Source organism: Oreochromis niloticus, linkage group LG10 (genome assembly GCF_001858045.2).
Source record: "Oreochromis niloticus isolate F11D_XX linkage group LG10, O_niloticus_UMD_NMBU, whole genome shotgun sequence".
Taxonomy (NCBI): Eukaryota; Metazoa; Chordata; class Actinopteri; order Cichliformes; family Cichlidae; genus Oreochromis; species Oreochromis niloticus.
Genome location: NC_031975.2, coordinates 19,774,636 through 19,798,808, shown reverse-complemented (window position 1 = coordinate 19,798,808; position 24,173 = coordinate 19,774,636). Strand labels below are relative to the sequence as shown.

General features: G+C 38.4%; 1 protein-coding gene across 1 annotated transcript; it reads right to left on the bottom strand.

The window, feature by feature from the left end:
- Nucleotides 1–1,517: 1,517 nt before the first annotated feature.
- lars1b (leucyl-tRNA synthetase 1b) lies at nucleotides 1,518–24,048 on the bottom strand. The gene is made up of 32 exons (XM_003446942.5): nucleotides 23,897–24,048; nucleotides 23,541–23,662; nucleotides 23,082–23,169; nucleotides 22,888–22,968; nucleotides 22,445–22,582; nucleotides 22,018–22,179; nucleotides 21,669–21,781; nucleotides 21,354–21,417; nucleotides 20,681–20,769; nucleotides 20,301–20,526; nucleotides 20,045–20,132; nucleotides 19,223–19,299; nucleotides 17,735–17,788; nucleotides 17,492–17,632; nucleotides 17,073–17,150; nucleotides 16,901–16,986; nucleotides 16,606–16,671; nucleotides 16,316–16,398; nucleotides 15,329–15,467; nucleotides 14,847–15,059; nucleotides 12,615–12,672; nucleotides 11,782–11,845; nucleotides 10,459–10,642; nucleotides 10,175–10,265; nucleotides 9,821–9,961; nucleotides 8,435–8,575; nucleotides 7,244–7,354; nucleotides 6,882–6,992; nucleotides 5,608–5,712; nucleotides 4,762–4,857; nucleotides 4,383–4,515; nucleotides 1,518–2,474 (listed from the first exon to the last, which is right to left on the bottom strand). Exons 1-32 carry the CDS (start codon nucleotides 23,900–23,902, stop codon nucleotides 2,269–2,271), a joined length of 3,555 nt encoding a protein of 1,184 aa, XP_003446990.1. The 5' UTR covers nucleotides 23,903–24,048; the 3' UTR covers nucleotides 1,518–2,268.
- Between the last annotated feature and the right edge of the window lie 125 nt (nucleotides 24,049–24,173).

The window sequence follows — 24,173 nt, the reverse complement described above, 5'->3', positions numbered from 1 at the left end:
CAGGCCTGAAGCTTATGCTTTTCTGTCCACACTGGAAGGTTTTAAGTTTACCTGTACAGTGATCTCAGCTTGGATCTTTTTTTTTAATCAAATTTCATGTCAGTCTATAACGCCAGCTTAGTTTTTTGGAACAAGAAGGTACCATCTTTGGGCAAGAAGGTAAGACTGGCAGGCTTGGCTAGCACCATGCACAATCTGCCAATTAGTTCTGCATCACAGATTAACACAAAAACAAAACAAACAAAAAAATTGATTCCACTTCTTAGATGGGGCGCAGAACTTGTTTCTCTGTGGAGTTTACATGTTCTCTCTGTGCCTGTGTTGGTTTCTCCCACAGTTCAAAAACATGGCCAGGGTAACTGGTGATTCTAAAAAGGCCATGGATGTAGGGTGGACACATTTTTTTTTTAAGTGTAAAGAATAAAGTACTGCATAGTTAAAGCGTGACTTGTAGTTAAAAGCTCTTTGAGTGGTCTGGAAGACTAGAAAATAAATGAAGATAAATGTGATTATATTACCTTTGCACCTACAAACACCAGAAGCATAACAGAATAATCTAAAAGGAAACAATTTGCAGTCAATTTCTTCTGAGCTTACTGAGAGCAGAACTCAAAAGAGCGGTCGAGGGAGGTCATAAGATTAGAGTGGGAAATGTATTTACAAATCCCACACATGCAAGATGTCCTGTTACTGCGTTGAGTACACAGATTTTTCGCAATAAGCAATTTTTGTTCATTATTGGTAGTTGTGAGGTAGTTGCAAATATCAGCGAGCATAGAGATTATAATGGTGATAAATATTGAATTCCAACAATCTGAGCATTTTCTCACCATTTTCACTTTAAAATTGATCTGGACTGTATTGTGAAGGCATTAAATATGAGCAGCCTGTGGAGGTTAATTCCATTAAAAATGTTGCAAAAGGGACCAATAGCACAAATGCAGTAAGAGAAGTTCTCAGGCCTGACAAACACCTTGGATGGTGTGCTGGGAGACCTGTCAATCAAATCAATATTTCCATCAGGCTGTAAACATTTTTTTTCCCCCAAATATTGCAAGTTTGACATTTTAACATGAGACTCTGTCATGTAGCCACTGAAGTGCCTGCTGTTTTTCAGACTCCATTTTTCAGCTGCAAGATTGCTGGTTGATTCTGACAAAGAGGTAGAGTAACCTCATGCACAGAGTGTTTTTATATTTTGTTTTAGAACACAGATTTGGTGTATCAACAAAAGAGATATTGGCTATACAGTAGATGGATCCAGGCTGCTTTACTCCTCAAGTACCTCTAACCTTTCACTATAGACATCTAGATTTAACTCATGAATCTTAATTTTAACACTTGACTAACACTAACACTTTAGTTCCCTGTGAGATGTGATGGAGTAGAAGTTAACAGAGGTGTGAAAAGCACAGAGATCTCAAACATGCCCATAAGTATAAATCTTAAGTAAATGTATTTCGTTTTATTGCGCCACTGCCAGCATAGAGGTTAGAGGGAGACAAACACCACAGAGGTTTAATGTTTCATAGGTTTTATTATTTATCTGGAAAAGCCAGACAAGCACCATCCACAGCTAGAAAACAGGAAAGCTGTCTGACAGGCTGGCAAACATAAGGGAACGACACGCCTCACCTTGGATGTATAAAACAACACAAGGCACGTTACCCTCTGTATGAAACCATCAGGCATTCTGGAGGATGCAGGAGCAGTCTCACAACATAAACATACATCAAATCAGAGGTTTTCTGTGACAAGAATAAACTGTACAGACGATTTTAATATGGACACCGCTGACTGAGTTCCTGAGTCCTGCAAAACAGATGACAAATTCTAGTGCTGTCCTTGATTGCAATCATGAAGAAAAAAAAAAAAAAAAAAAAAGGTCAAAACCTTTAGGATAGGTTTGCAGTATTTTGTGATAACTGTTTTGCAATACTGACTTCTTAAGGAGAAAACTGTACCAGAGGGATAGCCCAGAGGCAGATGTGGATGTACTACAAATATAGAATTTGTTTTAAAGAAAAGAAGACAGAAGCCATCATTTCAGGACCAGCTAGTTTCAGTATTTCCTGATGTCACACTAATCAGTTTACAAACAGAAATATCAATTATAAAACAGATACAGCTTTGAGTTGCTGTCCTGATGCTTTAAATCAAAATGAGTCGTTTTGCTGTAACATTTCTTGATGCGTTTGAATCTTCAACAAAGCATTCACTACTGAACATGCCCCCTCACCTCAGTGTGTGTGTGTGATCAATGTTATTCTAATGAACCAGATAAACCAGAGTGTCGCCAATGTCTACAGTGAGGCTGTTGTCAGCCAGAGTGACCCTTTTCTCCTCCAGATTGATGTTGAACACAGATTTGTTGGAGATGAGCAGTTTGCCTTGTTCCTCCTGTCCCAGGACAGGCAGCCGGCGAGGGCCGAGCAAAGGGTCCTCATACCTCATCAACTTGACTCTGGACAGATCTGGTGGAGTGAAGGTAGACAGAGATAGAGGTGAGGCAAGACAGACAAGAAACATTGGAAATAAAACAACTGAGAAAATGCAGAAGTACTGGAGGTGGGATAGATAAACAAGTAAGAAACAGAAAGCTATGCTTGAGATTGGGGAAATTGGAGAATATAAAAGAAGAAGCAGGATGGAAAAATGAAAAGAAAGAGAATTCACTGAGATATACAGAAAAAAAAACTTGAGATGAGACATTACAGGCAGAGAACAGAGAAGTGAAAGAAAACAGGCTACAAAGGAAATTGGGTCATATATTGAACTGTTCTAAGCCAACATTATTCAGTTTTTCTTTTCAAATCTGAAAGCATAACACAAAACTAAAGCCAAACATAAAAGACAATATGGAAACAGCAGAAGCAGAACCTCTCAAAAGGCAGAGTGCCTGGTGGTGCAATCACAGCGGAAAGCTTTCTCAAGCGGTTCGCACAAATTTGATGAAGGATGGCTGGTGGTTGTTGTGTTAGCAACACACTGGCAGAGATATTTGCCACAGTTTTAACGGCATGATATGGCTGTCAGCTGTCATCAGAGAGCTCACATAAATTAGCTTGGAATTAAAGATGACTGAAGCAAAGGTAAATGAACGCTGTACAGTAAGAGTCTTTGTGTAGAGACACTGAGGCTGTCTAAATAGCTGAAAGAGAGTGAAAGAAAGAGAGAGAGAGGTGGCGGATCATCCCAATGCTACTTTGCTGGGCAAAGTTGTTAATGATATGAAGGAAGTTGGGACCACAGTTACCAAGAATACCATTGGCAACACACCACAGCGTAATGGGTTGAAATCCTGCTGTGCCTGCAAAGTCCCCGTGCTCCAGAAGGCACATGAGGTCATGTACTGTAAAATCTTGGATGCAAACCTCCTTCCCCCACGCTGGGTCTTCCAGCATGACAGAGACCCAAAGCATACCACCAAGGCAACTAAGGAGTGGCTAATGAAGAAGCACATTAGGCACTTCAGATCTCAGTCCTATAGTAAATCTATGGAGTGAGCTAAAGATTCAAGTTACCAAGCACCATCCAAGTAACCTAAATGATTTAGAGACTTTCTGTAAAGAGGAGTGGGCCAAACTCCCTCCTGAGATGTGTGCAAACCTCGTGACCAACTACAAGAAACATCTTACCGCTGTGCTTACAAACAAGGGTTTGTCCATTAAGTACTAAATCATGTTTGGCTTGGAGATCAAATACTTATTTCACACAAATCAATTTATCACTTTTATGTAATTAATGTAAAACTTGGGTTGATATTCTCTCTCTTTATTAAAATGAAATTTGCATAAAATTAGAGATTGTTTATTTCTTTGTAAGTGAGCAAACTTACAAATTCAGCAGGGGACCAAGAAATTATTTTCCCCACTGTATGTTTAACCCCCTGTGATAAAGGCCCTTGTAGCTCAGTTATTCAGTCATGTCATTCTAAACTTTTCACAAATGTTAAGGCCACTGTGTACCTGGGGACATTTAAAACTTGAGGTATGGTTTCATACCCATCACACTGGCCCAATCAATTCACTCTGTTTTTTTTTGTTTTGTTTTTTTTAGATGTTTTCTGTTGTTCACTCAAACCTTCCCCACTCCTTCTATATGATTACAACAGGCTGGGAAAGAGTAGAAAAGATGGGTCAGAAAGATAGAAGACAAATGTGTGTTGAGCATCACATGATGTTGGTTAACTGAACCACCAGGATGTAACCTTTTGCACAAAAAAAGACAAATATTACCAATATTAATGTGTTTTATTAATGTTCATGTGTTATGATTAAATTGTTCCCAAATGCTTTAACTAAACTGAGCAAATACTTTTATCCTCTTTTGATTAAGTCACTAAAAGTAATTTTGGCTTTATTTATTTTTGTCTTACTAACCTTTAATGAGTCTGTTGACCTTGGCTAGCCTGCGGACGATGCTGTCTCGGCTGTCCCCCTGTCGGATGTCAACCTTTGTAGAAAACATGCCATTGCACGGCTGAGGGTTGACCAAGGACACAGAAACTCCAGGCTACAGGGATTAAAAAATGAGGAGAAATGAAAAATGCAAAACTGGCTTTTTGATTTGAGTATAAAACAAATTACTTTGTTCATCACTGGCTGCTGCATAAAATGAAATAAGTCAGTAAAATGACCACAGCCATAAAGAATATATGAAAACTGTGGACAAACGCGTGAGTGAGGAAAAAAAGCTAAAAGTGATCCTCTAACACGCACAAAGTCTGGCCAAAGCTAATAAGCATTGAAAAGTATTTACCTCTGATCTGAAAACACTGAACGGTTTCCCTGGGCAACAGTCCTCCTTCACTTTGTCATCAGCCTCAGAAGCAAACAAGATGTCAATCTGCTCCAACTGTCAAAGAGAAACGATGGAGGGGAAAAAAAGATAATCAGCTCAGCAGTGTAGTCCACAGGGAGTATGTTTACAGGTGCGTTTGGTATGCACACCGGCAAATGCTGGTCGTACTAACCATGCTACAGTAATGAGAGACTAGTTTGTACTTGGGTCTTTAAAGAAGACCAAAAATAGCGACAGACAAAGCGCTTCTCTCCTCATCTGTCCTATGAACTACAAGCCTATTTCAAGCCACACTAGTTAACCCACTTCTTAGAGTTGGTTTGTGAGTAAGGTAATGTATCACCCTTTTTTAGTCCTACATGATACAGCGTATTTCATTTCATTATGTCTTCCTTGTCATCAACTTATCTTTAGCTATGATCTATCAGAAACATGGGAATTTAAGCCGAGCTATTGCTTTGATGTACATTAAGTGCAATTTTCCTTTTCTGTGGTTAAATCTGCTGGCTTCGCAGAAGTATCCTGGGGACTTTGGGCTTTTTTTCCCCCTTTTTTCCCCGCCTAGGCTAAGCTTTTGTGCAGACAGTGGTATTAAGGGGATTTTCTGCAGAGAACTGAGCTCAGGATTTCCTCAACTTACTTCTGCAAAGGGAGTAAAACTCAGCTGTAAAGCATCTCTGTGCGAGTTTGACATTTATGTGAAGACACACTGAACCAAAGTTCTGCACACTTTGCTGCACAGTTGTTGCCCAACAAATTTTAGACACCAACAACGTGGGGTAAAGGTTGGATCATAAAGCTTACCTCCAAAGAATTAGTCAAGTAGACCAGGTTCTCCATGAGAACTGCTCGCTCATCAAATTCCAGCTCCAAATCCAAAACTCTGGGTCCATTCTTCTCCAGGTTCTCCTAAAGAAAAAAAAAAGATCCCATTGTACATGATAAGAATCAGAGCTATCATCACGAATGATCAACAAGGCAATGAATAATAACTCCCATGAGGAGGTGCAGAGGATTTCCTTGGTATAATTTTACACAGAAGCTGAGATATTTGGAAATATAAAAATTCATCTCATTACTGAGGCAATCGTGCTTTAGTTTATAATACAGCGTGCACACAAAGTTCATTGCTATGTTGATGCCACCACCACAAGATTATCAAGAAACAAATGTTTATGAGCCGAAAAAGTTAAAAACAAACAAATAAAGCAGGGAGAGAAATCAACATGAAAGATACAAGACCAGCTTGAGAGACAAACCGTGGATGAATACAAAGCTCATCATGACTATTTATTAGCTTCATTCTGTTTGATCACTGCAGTGAAAGAGCGACACCTGAACAAAGCTCAGAGCACAAGAGATGTGGCTTCTAAAATTTTAATAAGCAACAATGCTTCTGATCATTTATTAGCACCACTTGATCTTGAGTGAATATGTAGCTTTATATAACAGAAACAGCAACTGCAGGCATAATGTTATTTTTGATATTTGTATCATCTGGTGGCTACTGCTTTTAGAAACGTTTTTGTAACGTGAAAGGTGGGGATGAAAATTGTAAATCAAGACATGCAGACCTGCGGCCAAGACAGTGAAGATATTTTTTGTGGATGCTGCAAATAAATGGAAAGTGGCTGACACAGCCCATCAAACGTGTGTTTTGTATTCTTTTAAATCAATAAACACATTAAACTGTGCAGAACAAGTATTCCTGAAATTTCTCTGTAATGTCAGTGTAACACTCGTTCAAATTTTTCATTGTATTGTCTACAGTTTTGTTATTATTTGACACAAAGCACTAAAAAAAAAAAAGAAAATAGCTTTTCAACTCCAATCTTCCCAACAAATTATCAGGGAAGACTTTCCACCAATCATAAGTTGATCAGTGTGAAAAAACAGTCAACTCTTGGATTGTCTGTTGTATAAAAGGCTTATTAAAAAGGAAATCACAAGTGAAAAAACATCTCTGGAAAATTCCATTTATGTATAAAGATGACAAAAAGGTTTATGATCATTGGTGGAGGGTGGGCTGTGTATGTCTTCATAGTGAAACATTAATGCTGGCCTTTCAATATTTTTACCTTGATCATGGCTACAAAAGGCATGACTCTCTTCATGTATTTCTTCAGTTCCGGCAGAGCGCCTAGTTCACTTGCTATCACTTTGTTGTCTGGAAGAACCCCGTTGTTGTTCTAGACATACAAACAAGAACATAAAAGAAAAAAAAAAACAATTACGAAACTTAAACAAACCTGAGCATCGATAGGAAGACACAGAGAAACTGAAAGAATTCAATTACATAATCATTTAATTCTGAAATTATTGATTTACAGAAATAAGCATATTATTGCACCACTAGGCAGACCTGCAGTTCTTTAACAAACAATAAATTTTCAAACCTAATGCTGTGAATAATGTTGGGCTTTGTGTGTTTGTTTCCTACCTTGTAGTGCTTGCCGAGCAGGGATAAGGCACTGTGCTGCCATGGAGGGTAGCTCTTGGCCACGTAGATGGTGCAGTGGGAGGGCTTGGCTGGAGGCTTGGAGTCACCTTTCTGTTGGAAGGAAAACAGGATTAATGTTTGTGTTTATAAGAAGCCTTTCACATTCATCTTGTTTATTCATACATCAGGTCCACAAAACAAGGTGGCCTCAATCAGATTCCAACTGGGTTTGGATTATTCGAGGAAAAAAGCCAAATAAAAAAAACTGTTGGGTGTGTGTGCGTGTGTGTGTGCGTGTGTGTGCGTGTGTGTGTGTGCGTGTGTGTGTGTGCGTGTGTGTGCGTGTGTGTGTTCTTTAGCAGACATATTGATCTGTGAACTTGTATTACATGACAGCTGACAACTGTACTGTATGTGTGTTTTCACACATGTACCTTCATATTATACTGTCACAGTATGTAAAAAGCTGCACAGATATTATTCTTTAATGGGAAAATACTGAATATATGCTGCTGTGGGAATTTCTTGTTTGAATGATTTTACTGTATGTTTCTTGATAAAATATTCCATATTTTCTACTTGGGGGTGGGGTTTAGGGGGCCTGGAGCCTAGAGGTGGAGTATACCCTGGCCAGGTTCCCAATTTTTTTTTTGGTTTTATTACTTTTTTATTTTGATTATATTTTAAATTTTTTGTACATATCACAGATTATCAAAAATCCCCTTTTCTGGGCTGATTTAGAACTCACATGCTAATAACATAGGTGTTACTGCTGAGAACACTTAGGTTATGAAAAAATAACAACTATTTTTAAAAAAGAAAAAAAAAAAACCTTTCCTGTCTCCTTTTTCTTCTCTTTTCCCATCATCGTTCCAATCCTACCTCAATGGCAACAAAGCATTTCCAGTAAATCAATAACAGAGGCCTGGAAGCCTGAGATATTGCCTGTCTTAGATGTTGTCAATACTTGTTTTGCTTTTCTCTAAGCTGCCTACAGCCACTTATTGAAGTGCGGAACTGTTAACAAACAATAGACTGGCTTTCCTGCTGTGAACACAGACATAAGCTCGCAAGTGTATCAGAAAGGATATAGGATGCTGCTGTAGAGTTACGTCAGTCTGTTTTATGTTGCAACTTAAAACTCACAGCATATCCATGAAGGCAATGTGTACAGACAACTTCATATCTTACCTTGCTTTTAGGCGGAAGCATGTAGGCTTTGAGGCGAAGACGAAGGTCGTGAGCAGTTTCCATCAAATACTGAGAGGAACGAATCAGAACCTCGTCCACGGGCCCGGCCACAGGCCATGATGCCTTCATCAGAGAACCAGTCTGTCAAGCAGAAATAGAGAAGAAAAACGGTCACTTAGTGAGCAGTGTAAACTTTTAAAACCTTTCATGGCTGGGCCCAGCTCCAGAATATCTGCTGGGACTGCTGTTCTCATACCAAGTAGTACGCAGCCTCAGATCCTCAAGTAGAAACCTGTTAACTGTTCCCACCTCAAGTTTAAAGACAAAAAGGCAATCAAGTGTTTGCTGTTAGGCCTGCCCAGGAAATCTGGCTTGCCTCATCAGTGTTTTTATTATTAATCATTTCTTTAAAAAAAAAAAAAGCTTTCTGAAAAAAAAAAAGCTCATATGTAAGGCTTTTTTTTTTTTTAAATACGCATTTTAGTGTAGATTTGATTTCTTTTGACATTCTTAACTCCATCGTTTTCTTTTTACTTTTAGATTTTTATGTTAATTTGAAGTTATTCTTTACAATTGGAATCACACTGTATCTTATTCCAATTTTGAAATTGCAGTTAAATCTTGCGCGGCCTATGCTAAATGGATTTGGAATTTCTTTTTAATTTTCTCCGAGTTTGTTCTCTTGCTCTGTGTTTCTGTGAAGCATTTGGGTAGCATTGGTTTTGGTAACTGCTACACAAATAAACTTTAGTGTTATCATAACTACACAACCAGAGGTCACAATGGTATCATAACAGTGGCATGTTTAAGTTCTCTGTCTACCGAGTGCCTCTTAGCTCTTTAGTTAGTGCTACTGAACACGTGACTGGAGAACATAGCGGTGTTGGGGCTTTTTTTGTTGCTTAGCGACAGCCAAAAAACCCATTTCCATCACAGCTGCACTCCTTCATATTCATAAATTTGAGTGTTAAAAATATATTTGTCTCCCTGTGCTATTTGAAGTGTGCACCTGTGTGTGCATTTGCTTCATGCTGCAGTGAGAAAAAGGTCCATAGTGTGAAGATATGCTCCCGGTGGATATGTACATCAACAGTGAGAATGTCAGTAACCATTTCACACAGGTAAATAAGCAGCGGGCCCAGAGCTACTGCAGGTCTACCTAAAGCTGTAGCTTTCAGCTCCTTGATCCCAGTTCTACTCATGAATACAAACAAACACTGGATGTTAAAATGTTTCTTTTGACTGTATTCCTGTTTTACTCTGAAATATACAAGACAGATAAGAACTAAGGACAAAAAGGAGAAGTTAGATATGAGTCAAGTCAGAGCACAGAGCAACTCAGAGCCTGAAAACAGGAGTATGATGCTAAATCCATGTGTTTCTTACCTTGCCAAGCAGACCCCAAGTGTATTCACAAAGGTGCGGGCAGATGGGGGCCAGCAGCAGAGTTTGCCTTTCTATGAACTGGAAGACAAGGTCTCTGTGCATGCCTTCGATGGCCAGCTCCCGATACTTATCTTTGGCTGCCTAAATACACACAATAAAACAACACAAGATTCATCAGCGAAACTTGAGTCAGTCTCTTCTACCGTTTTAACGATGACTGCAGTATCCGGAATCTAAATGCTCTACTACTGTTGGTAGATTATGGGTACTTGAAATCATGCTGCAGTGTCTGTTATATGATCTCATAAAATGATTAAGGACTCTCAGAGATGCAATTTTATAAACTGAATTTACCTGAAATTCAAAAAAGCCACTTTTCAAAGCCTCCTTGTACATCATCCTCTCATAGTGCTGCTCTGTCTTCAGGATGCCTGCGTTCATCTCACTAACCAGGAAAGAAAATTATTTTGAAAAAAAAAATGTACTTTTAAAACATTTAACCACAATCAGGCTTTCGCCTTACATTTATTAATGCAGACATAGCTGTGGATTCTTTTGCTTTATCAAGGCTGAAATTCAATAAATTTCAGAACTTGTAAATCCTTTTTATTCCACACCCTCTTAAATCCTCAGACTACCTGGCAAAAACCCGATCATTGAAGGTGTCTGCAGGTCCCGTCCTCAGGTTGTTCTGGTTGGCGATCATCTCCTTCACCCATTCCACCCAGGTGTAGAGGCGCAGGATGCCAGCATCAGCCATGGTCTCTACAAAGTTAGCATCCTCCACTGTGTCTCCAGCATCCGCTAGAGCCAGACGCATACCTGAGAATGGAAATGAGGACGTGTTAAAACAGCAGAATGTACAGATACAATATAAGACATGTAAATATACAGTAATATACAGTCACTCTCACAAACGCAACTGCCTTTGTAATTTGCTCCAGTTTAATATCCAGCTATCTGAATCCTCTATTCAAGATATACAATGAACACAGCACTTTTTTTCTATTCTGCAAAATAGTTCAACAAAAGGTGAAGTACAGAGGCATGTGGAAAATTCCAAAGCTTAAGAACACTTCAGCTATTCGGCAGACATCCCTCCTAGCTTTAAGACAGGAACAACTTTCTGTGTCTATCTGCTGACAGACCATGAAGCTGTTTCCTCGCACAGCAGGATATCTTCTATAGAAGCATGAACTATCCATCTACTCTTCAGCTCACTGAAGATATCAAAAAAAGAAGGTGGAAATAATCCATCTATCCACTGCTAACGTAAAGGAAAAAAGTAAACATATAGAGAGGAAAAACATAAGTCTTGAATTCCCTGTGGATAATCAACATTATACCAAACATAAAAGTTGTAATGCTCTCACTTTCCAGCCATTTCTAAAAACACAATTTATCTTCCTCTTATACTCTTCTAAATATTTTATTTGCTTTTTATCTTTTGAAACCGCATTCCTTGAATATAATACATCTGTGAATACATAATACATGAATGATAGAGGCAATTCTCTTGCAACAACAAAACAATGTGTAGTTGAACAATAATTACAAACTTCTCATCTTAGAGCACATATTGATATTGAGAACATCATGCATTCTCTATTTTAAAGTGTGCATATTACATAATTATACAGAAATGTCTTACTTACAGTCCACTGACTGACCTGACAAACACAACAGCCTATAATACTCAACATCAAAACTTCACCTATCTTATGAAAATGAGTTCATTTTCTAAACACCTTCACCAGGGGGTAAGAGATGTTAACAATATAATCAACCATAATAGCCCATGCACTGGGAAAACACTGTTGAAATCGGTTCCAAATGTACACCTGAAGTGTTTTTCCCAGGTTTCATTGTAAGATGAAAGAGTCATTGAGAAGAAAACTATGAAGAGGGAAAGAAATAAAAGAGACAGAAGGAGAGATAAATCAAGAAGAAACTGATTATACCGTCTGCTGAAAACTTGTCAATGGCTTGGCTGAGAGTGAGGAAATTTCCAGTTGATTTGGACATCTGGTCAATAAAAGAAACAGATGTTAGCAGCCGCAATCTTTCAGGTCTGCCCACCCACACATACTCTTTCTGTGTTTAAAACCACAAAAAAAAAAACCCAACTACAAAATACAATCAGCAGGAAAAACAGAAAATGGCATTCCTAAAACCATTCAGAACTTAAAGCTTATTTGAGAAATGTCTGGCTGTTATGTTTAAAATCTGTCGGTCAGTCAAGGAACACAAAAGATCCCATCAAATGAAACCAGAAACAAAGCAAGATTTCATCTTAACCAGGTAACTTTAGGACCAGCCCTAGCTTTCCTGGAGTGTGAAGGCAGTTCTAACGCGGGGGGGGGATAACTTATGCCGAGATCAGCAGGTATGAAATAATGCCTACTAAGCGATCGCTTCTCCAGAAAAGAGGTTCACTATTCCTTGAAAATCTCTGGATCTCTGTGTGTAGAGAGTAGCAGAGTCTAAAATTTTTCTATTGTATCTAATATCTTTGTATTTCTGTGATGAGCATTAGTGGTCAGAGGCTCCCAACGCCAATCCTTTCATGACAACAAGCACTTAGCTAGATTGGGAAACCCTGTGTTATTTTAGTGAGTTGATGAACTGTTTCATGTGACCTGCTTGACTAAACAGACTGAACTGCGATAACAGAAAGATACACTGGGTATGTTAGACTTGGGGCACAGTACAGGGCCCCAAACTTACAGGGTTATAAACTAATAGCAAATTAAATGATTTTAAAGTAATACATACAGCTTAATATTTGACATACCTTTTCAGAGTTGAGGAGCAGATGTCCGTTAGCTCGCACTGCTTGTGGCCACTTCCCGCTGTAAACAAGAAAAAAAGAGAGAGAGAAAAAAATCCTCCTTTTAGTGTTATCTTGTTATTTTCATCATTACTGCCATTATCATAGTCAAGTTTACCCAAATGCAAAGCTGAGCTCAGTTTATCAAAAAAAATAAAAAAAATCATACCCATTCGGCAAAACAAAAGGAAGATTGGCATTATGTTAAAAATCATCATCATTATGACACTGATAACATCACACTGTATTGCGATTATTGATCTACATCTTAAATGGTAAAAACCACAGTATTATCACATTCTGATAACGTAACATTACCAAAACCTTAAAAAAGGCATATAGTACATGACATAATTATAAATATTAGGGATGCACCGATACCGATACTGGTATCGGGTATCGGTGCCGATACTGTAAAATGTGTGCGTACTCGTACTCGTAAAAGTTAACCGATACCATGAACCGATACTCATAATTCCCATGGACTTAAACGCCACGGTAACATAAGGTGTTCACAGTTGATGTTATGTGATGTAACTCTACCCTGAATATAATTTGCCCTGTAATATGTCGCAAGGTAAATACAGGTAATTAGAGCAATCAAACTGTTACGTTAATCATAAAAGTATTATTTTATGGTATGTAACTCTGAAGGGAGTTAAAATATTTTTCAGAGTTCTAATTTTCTGGAGGCCTGTGAAGGTAGCATAAAACGGGACCTTGCATGGGGAGATGCACGAGGTTAGCTGAACCAAAGTGAGAGACTCGGCTAGTTTTACTGAGGTTAACCAGCACAAAAGAGTGTGTGACTAGAAAGCTGACCGTGTGAGAGCTTCACAACAGAGTGTGGGTGAAGTGACTTTTTGTTTCAATGGTCGCACCACCGTGCTGTGTTTCCAGCTACGACTGCCGAGGCTACAGGCTAGCCCGGACTGCTTGGCTGCGCCTCGGAGGCAGCCGCTATGGACTGTCGGAGAGCTGGACAGTGACTCGCTAACGCGCTGTAGCAGAGACAGCATCGGGTCCGCAGGGAGTGGATTTAGTGTGGGACTGGTGAACGGCGATCTACCGATCAGCTGAACTGTAAGTCAGACTTTTGTGCTCTTACTGGGGAGAAGAGGATTTTTCTCCATCGTCCAGCGTGAGCAGCAAACAGGCCTGCAACAAGTGTGAATGTGAGTGTGTGTGGGGCCCAGGTGTGAATATTGTATGTTTAGTGGATTTATATAACGTGTTTTGGAGTGTATATTAGTGAGTCACTTACCAAAAGGTGATAACATAAGTTGGGTTGTTTAATATAATTTGAAAGGGAATTATGTCATTTATACAGTGTATTTCATTTGGTTAAGGAATTGGAATATCATTTGAGTTTAAAAAAGGGATGTGTTGTACAGTATTTGTCTCTGCCCTTACGTTCAGTAAACGTTTCGTTTGTGTTAAAGAGTTGTGTGGGGTCGTTTCTTTACTACTGGTTAAGTTTAACTTGTGTGTGGTAGAAGTATCGGTTTTTGTACTCGGTATCGGCAAGTACTCAGATCCAAGTATCGGTATCGGATCGGTTTGAAAAAATTGGTATCGTTGCATCCCTAATAAATATTCTATTACTGAATCTGAATTATTGTCATCTCACCTTACTGTAGTGTCACCGTAACATAATGAAAAAAACAACCCCAAAACTTCTTTTAACTTATGTACATAAATACAGAAAGAGTTGCGGAAACTACGACACAATAAGATCAAATCCAGTGAGTCCGAGCCAAGAGTGACATCAAATAAGGGTATAAAACAGACTCAAAAGGACTGTTTCCATGGCAACCACTAGAAACTCCAAAAAGTTACTCGTCTAAGCCAAGAATTAGACCAGTGTACCAGTCGTGAACTGCTGAAATGTTTTTACACTTTTACTTTTGCATGTATTAAACTAATGGGATATAATGTGTTAATTAGAGCTCTTTAGAGGTGCTTGTTGTGTTGGGCACATTTGCCAAAAATATTCATTTAACTGTCAATCACATTTTTATGAAACATCAGCTAAGTGGATGTGAAAAAAAATGTCACAATTAGACCAGAGAACATCATTTTTGTAGCATGATAGAGTGTCATTCAGAGCTGATAGCTGGAGGTTCGAATTTTTGTTTGTCACCCCTCATTCCTGTCCTCTTTTTTTGTTCTGGTCAGTCCAGTGGGCAAACTTACTTGTCTTTGGGCCACATGGCCACATGGTTGTACAGGTAGTATGACAAATGGTTGGGCACCAGGTCTTTGCCAGATACACGGACATCCACAGGGTACCAGTACTCAAACTCCCTCCTAAGCCTCTGCAGATGCTCTTTAGGGATGTTGGTCTTAGGGAAAGGAGAAGTCTTAAAGAAGATGAAGTCCCACACCTCTCTAGTCATCTGTTCTGGCCTGTGGTAGAGAAAAAAGGAGAAGAAAAAAAAGACATAAATAAGGCTAGAAACAGAGACTTATTGTGTTCAAGTGAGGAGAAAAGAAGAAATTGAATGCCTGGTGTGACTGTGTGCGTTTTATATAATTCAATAGCTGACTGTACATGCTTCATTTTAATTTGACATTTATTTTAGTGCAAAAGAAGGGAAGCGACTTAAATGAACAATGATTTGCAGATTACTGGTTTCTTCATATTTTGTGTGCACATGCGTGTGATGCATCCATACTTGATGCCCAGTGGTGACTCTCCTTGGCCGTTAAGCACACCTCCCTGCAGAAGGTGAGCTACGGTGTAGTAAGCCATGTAGATGGTGGAGTCTGATAGGGACTCAATCAGCCACTGCTCGTCCCAAGGCAGCCGCGTTCCTATGGTAACCAGGGGATGTATGCACGCACACGCACACATGCACACGCACACACACGAAGGAGAAAGAAAACCAAAATTATTCATTTTATGACAACCGACATCTCATCTGTTTTAACACAATGTTTTCTTGTCAAACTGCACACACACTGGTGCCAAATATTGAGGAAATGTAGAATAAAGTCTTGGCTTTACTGTGTGATCTTCTGTACACAAGCTGAAATGTAACTCTGTTGTCAAATAAACCGAATCAAACCAGACACCAAAGCAACTTGTGCTTTCACACAAATAGTTTTGACACTTTTTTCCACAGATTAGATTTTTAGGAATTTAGAATCCCTGTTTAGCAAGAATTCACAAAAGATCGACTATTTAAGCAGCCTCAGATCAGCTAAACTCAGGTTGGTGACAATGTTAAACATCTTACAGGCTGCTTGTCTGGTAAAATGACTAGAGAGACTTTGTGCTTTTTATTTTTAAAACATGCGGAGAGATTTATACAGTGAGGAACAGTTTACAGCTAGCCTAGACTGTACTGCAGTGTCCTGCGCTGAATGCCAGCTGGCCTTCACTCTGCATCTATTCTTATAAAAACCATCAGATATAGAGTGTTGCTAGGTGTCCAATCATTAGTCCTTTGTCTCCATCTATAGACCAAGAACATCGCTCAAATACAAGTTCAAATCTTTATATAAAAAAAAAACTGTTTCCAATTAGACAATCATGATCTTAAAACTGCCAGCAAAGCTAAAGATAAATAAGAGTGGTGGTTAGTTATAAATATTCACTGAACACACACACACACACACACACACACACACACACACACACACACACAGAAACCACCTACCAAGGCCATAGGTACGTGAGCAGGCATGCTCCTGCAGCCAGTCCAAAGTTGCTTCAAAGTTTCTTCTGGTCTCCTCACAAAATCTGTATTGTGTTGCAAAATGAAACATAAAAAAACAAAAAACAAAACATGAATTAGGCAAGACTTTGGATTGAAACGTTTTATTTCCAGCATAAAGCTTATAGGCAAATAATAAATTGGTGTTCTGAACCTTTACAAGATCCGCCACAAAAACACTAGAAAAGACAAATTTGATATATAATGCAAATCAACTGCATTAGAGATCTTACGTTTCCAAAGACTTCAGGGCTTCATTGGCCTGCTGCTTCCAATCAGCATCCCCATAATCCAAATACCTGTGGGATGAAGAAATAATATTTGCATAAGGCTTATTGAAGACAGTAAACACTAACAATGTTTTTAAAAAGTTAAAATTACAAGAGTTTTATGACCAGAATGACTGGAATGAATCTAAACTTAACCAGCTGTTAACTTTTTGTCACTTTGTAATTCAAAGCATCAAACACCAACAATTACGACTTTATTTTACATGATTTATGTGACCACAGTTCCTGCAGCACTCACCACTGGTCACAAAGAGCCACCACACACTCGTCAGCTGAACGTGACATGACCTGCTTTTCTGGCTCCATGTAGATCATGGCCTCTCCCTGGAATACATGAAAATAGAGTCAATAATAAGAAATAAATAAATTAACAACAACTTTTTCTGACATTGCAAATAATTTTTTTTTACCCTTTCAACCATCATCTTCTGGATGGGCTTCTTGACATCCTGGACCTTCTGGCCCTTGTAGCCTTCCACAAGCATGATCTAAGACAGAAGATTATTAGCAGAAAGTCAAACACACGGATGCACTGTTTGAACTATTTACAAGATTTACCAGCAAGTGAGCTATGCCTCACAAATGGTTACAGAACTTCTTCTTGCTTCAGTATTTAACGATGGTAAACAGAAAAAAACTACCTGAGGGTACCTAAAAATCCACAGACAGTTGATGAATAATTTAGGCTAGCCTTAAGCTTCAAATTACTTGATTTGTGCCTGGAAAATAAACAATACAAGCTTCAAACCTAAAAGGGTTTTTGCAGACAGACTGCATTTTGTTGACTAACATAGATGTTTTGAACCCATTAGGGACTAATGGCACTCACCCCTTCATAAAATCCCTTCAGATAAACCTTCTCCTTGGCTTCAGCCAGTTTCTCCTTGTCATTCTGGCTCTGGATCTTCAGCTCATCACACACCAGAGGAGCAGACAGGTTGCCATAGCCTGGGATCTCAATGATAGGGATCTGCACACAAATACAAGCACAATGACTTTGCATGGTGACACTGAATGCATGAATTGTGTGCAGCATAAGTAAAAATGAATGGACTTTACTAGTTCAGCTTACCGGCTCAAAAGGCAGAACCATCTTGTCTTCAATTCCATACTTCTCCCGCAGTGCCTTTTATTCCAAGTCCAAGAAAGAACAGTGACATCAACAAAGAGGATGTGAGAAGAAATGACTACATTTTGTCCACAAAACTAACATCAAATTGAAATATTACGCACTTATGTGAAAGGTTCAGAAATTTTGAACTTATTGCTGGATGGCATCAGAATAGAATTTTATTATACAATACTGGGCATAAGTCTTGAACCTTTATAATTCTTTTGATTCTGCTATGAAAATGGTAAATACGTGTAGTGATTTATTGATACATCTGTACACATAAATGGAAATACAGCAGATAAGGCAAAAACAGAGTCTGCACAATTCTAATGAGCTATTCAATGCAACTTGAACTCTCTTAAGCAAACTTTCTTGTCGTTTCTTTAAGTAGCCTTCGCAAATAGTTCTCCAGGCTTCTTGGAGGACATTCAAAGCTCTTCTTTGGATGCTGCCTGCCTTTTGTTTTGTTCTCTGTTAGTAGGATCCCACAGTTTCAATAATGTTGAGCTCCAGGCTCTGGGGAGTCCATCCCATGACTGATGGTGTTCCACTCAGTTTTATTCATGATTAATTTACTGAAATGCGTCTCGGATCATGGTCATCCTAAAACATGACGACATTACCACAGAAAAAAGAACCTATGTTTTTTTTGTGGTGGATTAAAATGTTATGATACTTTTTTGCGTTCATCATTCCATCAGTTTTTACAAGATCACCAACATCACTGGCTGGAATGCATGACAGAGCCTCCACCGTGTTTTACAGATTTACAGTTATTCACACTCTCTGTTGTACCTCTCTCCTGACCACCTCCCTACATTTGAAACCAAAATCCCAATTTGGATGAATCACTTCCTAAGACCTGCTGCCACTGATTCCATCATGTGGTGTAATTTGGCATACCTCAACCTTTTCTCCCCGTTTTCTTTAAAAATTACATCTTGAGAGCCACCTTTCCTGTGTCAGGTTTTTGCTGTAGTTTTTCACATTTCTTAAAGAAATGACTTTTAAATCATGTTCATCTGCTGTAGATAATTTTTAGGACTGTCACTCCTTGTTGTGTTCTCTACTTGTCCAGATTCCTCAAAAAGCAAATTTCATATCTGGACATGCACACCATGTCCAGATATGTTGAAGAAGTGAAATTGTTCAATCACTGGCATTTTTTGTGTTTTCAGAGCACGAGAAACTCATTTTTGTGACAACCTGCTAGTAACAAAAATGCCTGAAGTAACAAAGTAACGAAGTTCTTCAATATGTTGACTGTCATGTGTAGACACAAAACTATTCATCCCTCGAGTTAGGTGCCTTTTTACGCTTTGATCAGATCAGACAAAAAGACTGGATTGAAAATGAGTGCAAAAGAAGTCAATATCCAAAGAAAAACTGAAAAATATAAAGAAATACAGGATGGCTCAAGACCTTTTCATAGGTTTATATCATCACCTGTTTTTTCTTGATGTCCCTGAGAGCAGCAATGTCATCAGGAGCATCAGATGGTACACTGGTAACTACCCCAGTACCTAAGACAGACAGGAAAGACACAACAATGCATAAAATCTATAAAATGATAATGCAGTTTTTTATTCTTTTCCCTTACCCTCAGAAATATGATGACACATGGGGCATTTATTATTAAAATTGTGACATATCAATTTAGTCATTGAGAAATTCCAATTATTACTAACTCTACAGAGATTCATCAATAGGACACATGAGTACAAAGAGACAAACTACTACCCTGGAGCGACACAGACAAGAAAAATAGATAACTCTGACTTCTAACAGAATAGAAGCACTCTGCAATAAGGTCGATTTTAAATGATTGCAAATGTTGTGTGCTGGAGGGAAACAAGAACTTACAGCATCAATCCTTTGACACTGCAAACAATGCTTCGGAATTCTACCTTGACCTTGTCGTGCTATTTTGAGCCCCAAGGATTTTTCTATATAGCTCAAGCAAAATAAGACAGTGTTATAAAATGAGGATAAATCAAATTTCAGTCAGATTCTGTGCAGAAGACAGCAAGAGGTGGAAAAACTGAACTATTTAGAACTACTTGTGATTGCCAAGTACATAAGAGAGGAGGGTGCCACTCCTCAGGAATATTCCTGCTGTTTTGAGTGCAATCAGCAACAGGGTCCATCTACAACTATGATGCTTAAATGTGAGAAATTTCTGCCTCAAAAGAAACGGCACAATTTCTCAAAAACAAAAATGTACTGAAATTTAAGCTACAAATCTAATCCTAGCATTTTGGCTTATACCTTTATCCTCCTTGATGGTGAGCATAGGGAGAGCATAGATGATCTTATAGGAGGTCAGAGGAGCACTCAGGGCACAGCCGAGGATATCCTACAAAGACCAAAAAAAAAGAAAAAAGGCCACTGAATCAGATACACAAACTGCTGGTTTAATATTAGATAGCATTTTATTTTTTATTCCACTGAAATTAAATAAATCCATCTAAATGATCTGAACTTATTTGCTGTAGCTGGAAGCATCACATGAAAAAAGTAGTACCTGTCCCAGTATTTCCATTATTACTGGCACCACTCCATTTTCCTTGGTGAAGCCCTGGAAAGACATATTCCTGGCAGCCCTTCTGGTGGAGATGAAGACGTCCCCATTGGTTGTCTCAAAAGCAACATACTTCATGTCAGGTCTCACCCAGCAGTTGGTCTGACCAAACATGGTCTCTGGTCTAAGTGTAGCAGCCACCAGGAAGATGTTTTTGCCTTTCATGCCGCTGCGGGGAAGTACCAAAACTAAGGCTTAGTGGCAGGATTTAAAAAGGATGACAGTTATATTCAAGAGGATAAAATCAGTCTTTGTAAACCTGTCATCTCCAAGAAAGTTTTTTTTTCTTTTTTTGTGGAAGTACAGTGTTAAGTATTTGTTACCTGCTATAAAAGACTTTGGATTTGAATTTTGCTGTGTAGGGTTCAACGACCTTCATCTTGATCAGGGTGTATTCCTGAGGTCCAACTCCCTATAAGTGAGGTACAAATGTTAAGGAAGAAAATTTGATAAATATAAGTTCCCGATTCACTACAATTTAAATTGTAAGAAAGTTTTTTTTAAGCATTTCCTACAGTAAATCTGTGGTTAAATACGCCTAACCATTGTCACTTTATTAGGTATTAAGTCGCTTTGAATGTGGCATTGTTGTTGCTGCTGTTATTGGTCTACTTGGATTTTATGACACAACCATCTCTAAAGACAGAATGATCCAAAAAGTAGAAAACTGCTTCGACCCGACAGGAAGGCAACAAAACTGAAATAAGCCCTTGTTACAGACAGAAGGACATCTCTGTATCGAAACTACGAAGCAGAAGACCATATCGGGCCCCGCTCCTGCTAGCTCTTGTTCTGACAAATCTGCAACAACTGTGTGATGCTTTCATGTCAATATGGACCAAAAAACTTGTTGGGGGGGGGGTCAACCCCGACACTAGTGAGGTGTACCTAATAAAGTAACCAGTGAGTATATATGGTTCATTTATGATATATAATCTTAAACAATACTACAGTTTCAGAATAAATAAATTTTTCTGTCAAGCTGAGGACGTCTACCTCTCCTGTCTGTCTGTCATGGTCCATGCATGGTTGTCCATCCTTGGGAGAGTAGATGGTATACCTGCAGGGGAGTTCAGAATAGTCACGATATAGACTCAATAATATAAACAGAATATACAGACTCAGAATAGACTCAAAGAAGACTAAAAGAAAGACATCAAATTAAACAGAATTGAGAAAGAAAGCCACTTAAAAAAATTTTTTTTAAAAATCAGTCATATATAAACTAGGATGATTTTTTCCCCTATATTATTGGGAAAAAACCTAAAAAAGCCTTGTGGTACATGACAAGAAAACCTGAAAGCATCTCACCTTTTACCAAATTTAATCTTTTTCCTCTCTTTTAGTGTAACAAACTGCCACCTGACAAAGGAGTCGTAGAAGGGGTTCACGTCTGTGGTGATGAATGAACGCCTCCAGTCCACCTATGAGGTAATGACATAACAGCATGTCAGCACAGCTGAATAAATTCAGTGCCTTCCTTTAGCCATGAAAACATGGATGCATCAATGTCACTGTACTTTTTGTGTCTATTATTTAAAGATTTCAATGTTTTGCCACATGAAAGTGCATGAATGTTCAAAAGGTATGTGCAGTTTAGTCTTAAAAATAATTTTAATCAAAGCACAGAAAGAAAAAACAAACAAACAGAGAAAGCCACCTTGACTCCCATCAGTTTGAGATCTTTGACAGCCAAAGGAGGGAAGTAATCCAGCCAGTGTTCAGCATCAGCAAAATTGACAATCTCCTGGTCAGTTAAGCCCAGAGACCTCATGATGTCCCACTGGAAAGCGGAGGATCCAGATTTGGCCACTGCTTTACTCTGGCAAAGAAACAAGAAAGAGATTGCAGAATGTTAACAAACTTTCTTTTATCTGAAAAAATGGAGAAGCCATACACTACTTAGATAACAGACTTAATTTTTTTACACCTTCAAACCAAATTTTATGGTAATGCTTTCATCTTAACTCTGCAAATTCTGTCCTGGGTAATAAAGGCCAAAAAAAACCCAGCTCAAGCTTTTATCATAATAGCATAAGTGTAATAAATTCATTTTGAAAATAGCATTTCTGCCCTGTGATGCTAACCTTTTTGCCCTTTGCTTTGTCCTTGATAATGATTTCATCAGATGTTGTTTGCTGTTGCTTCTCTTCTTCCTCCTCTTCTGGAAACTGTGGAGGGTTTCCATACAACTCCATCTCTCTCTTCAGCTTGTCTGCACAGGCCTGATGGATACAGTTATTGATTAAAAATATCAGAAAAAAAACAAAGATCTGTTTAAGAGAGATGGATTATGACAGTTAGATAGTAGCATAAAATAATTACATTAAAAGCTGATAAAGTAGAGTATTAGTACTGGTTAAATGTCATTTTGCTTGCTTAAACTGGCCAGGGACAATAAGAACAAACTGTAATTGCATGTTTATATGGTGAAAAGTGATAAGATTATGTCAGATTATAGACAGCTAGAAATCTTATGAAAAATTTATGAATTAAAAAAAAATAATGAAAAAAACCCAACATTACTTACTTTGATCGGCATTCCTGTACAGTGCAATCCGAATGGAAAGAGGCATTTCTTTCCCTTAAGAGACTGGTAACCAACAGCAAACTGCAGGAAGAGAAATGAACAACAATGGCTAAGAGACCACATATCAAAATGTTTTGATCTTAACTTATTTGCTGCAGGTGCTGACTCAACTCAATGTCTGCCTTTAAACTTACCTCACATTTTGACAAACTGAATGTATGGCCAAGGTGCAAACGGCCATTCATGTAAGGATAGGGAAAGGTGACCATGTACTTGTTTTTACTAGAAGGTGAAAAAAGGTAAGGTAAGGTAAAAAAACAAACAAACAATTTAGCTGCAACCCAATAGGTTTTCCCAAGATTGTAGTGTGAACTATGACACAACATCAGATAACATGATTCAGCAACAAAAAAATGTACTACATACTACATATCTATTACAATATAAAACAATAAGTGTATTATACTTAGTTCTACAAGGAAGTTCTACAGAAACTGGTTTTACATTCCAGTGTGCTGCAAATCTTTGGAAAACTTTCTTTATATATTGGCTTACAGTTGCATATTCTCTATCTGGAACAATTACAGAAATACTGTAAAACTGTTCAGAAAACTGATCACGTGGTTATTCTTGAAAACTGAAAAGATACTCACTTTGTACTTTCCCCGACTGTTGTCGGTGCATCTTGCTCAAATGTTCTCTCCCTCTCCCATTTCTCCTGGATTTCCAATTCAATCTTTCTCAGAAAGTCCAGCTTTGCTGTTCCTTTCCGCTCCTGAAATGTACCGTCGAGCAAAGAATCACAAACTGAATGTCATAACAATAACATCCGCAATATCCAGCTTAACAGAGTCAGACTTTTTTATTTCTGTAATTGTCTCAACAGCTCATGTTAGCTAACTTTGCTAATAGCCACATTGAATTAATGCTCTAAGGCAGAAATTTTCTTTTTTACAAAAAACTAGCATTAACCATTTCATACTACGAGTAATTAAAAGATTGGACCTACCGTCATTTTGTCTAAAACTGCAAGTAATTAGTTATACTGTTCAAAAAGAAGAAATAGTGTATAGTTTGACAAGAGAAACCCACGCCACCGGTGCCTGGCTGATGACACCTTTCGCTTGGTTTTCTGGGAAATGTAGTCCATCTGACTTTTCAGACGTATCTTAACTTATCTGTCGAATTTGCACATTAATTAGAATAGCTAAGATTTATTCATCTTAATTACTTTGATAAACAAATACAAGCCGTCATATGTGCGTTTTGTTTGTTTGTTTGTTTAA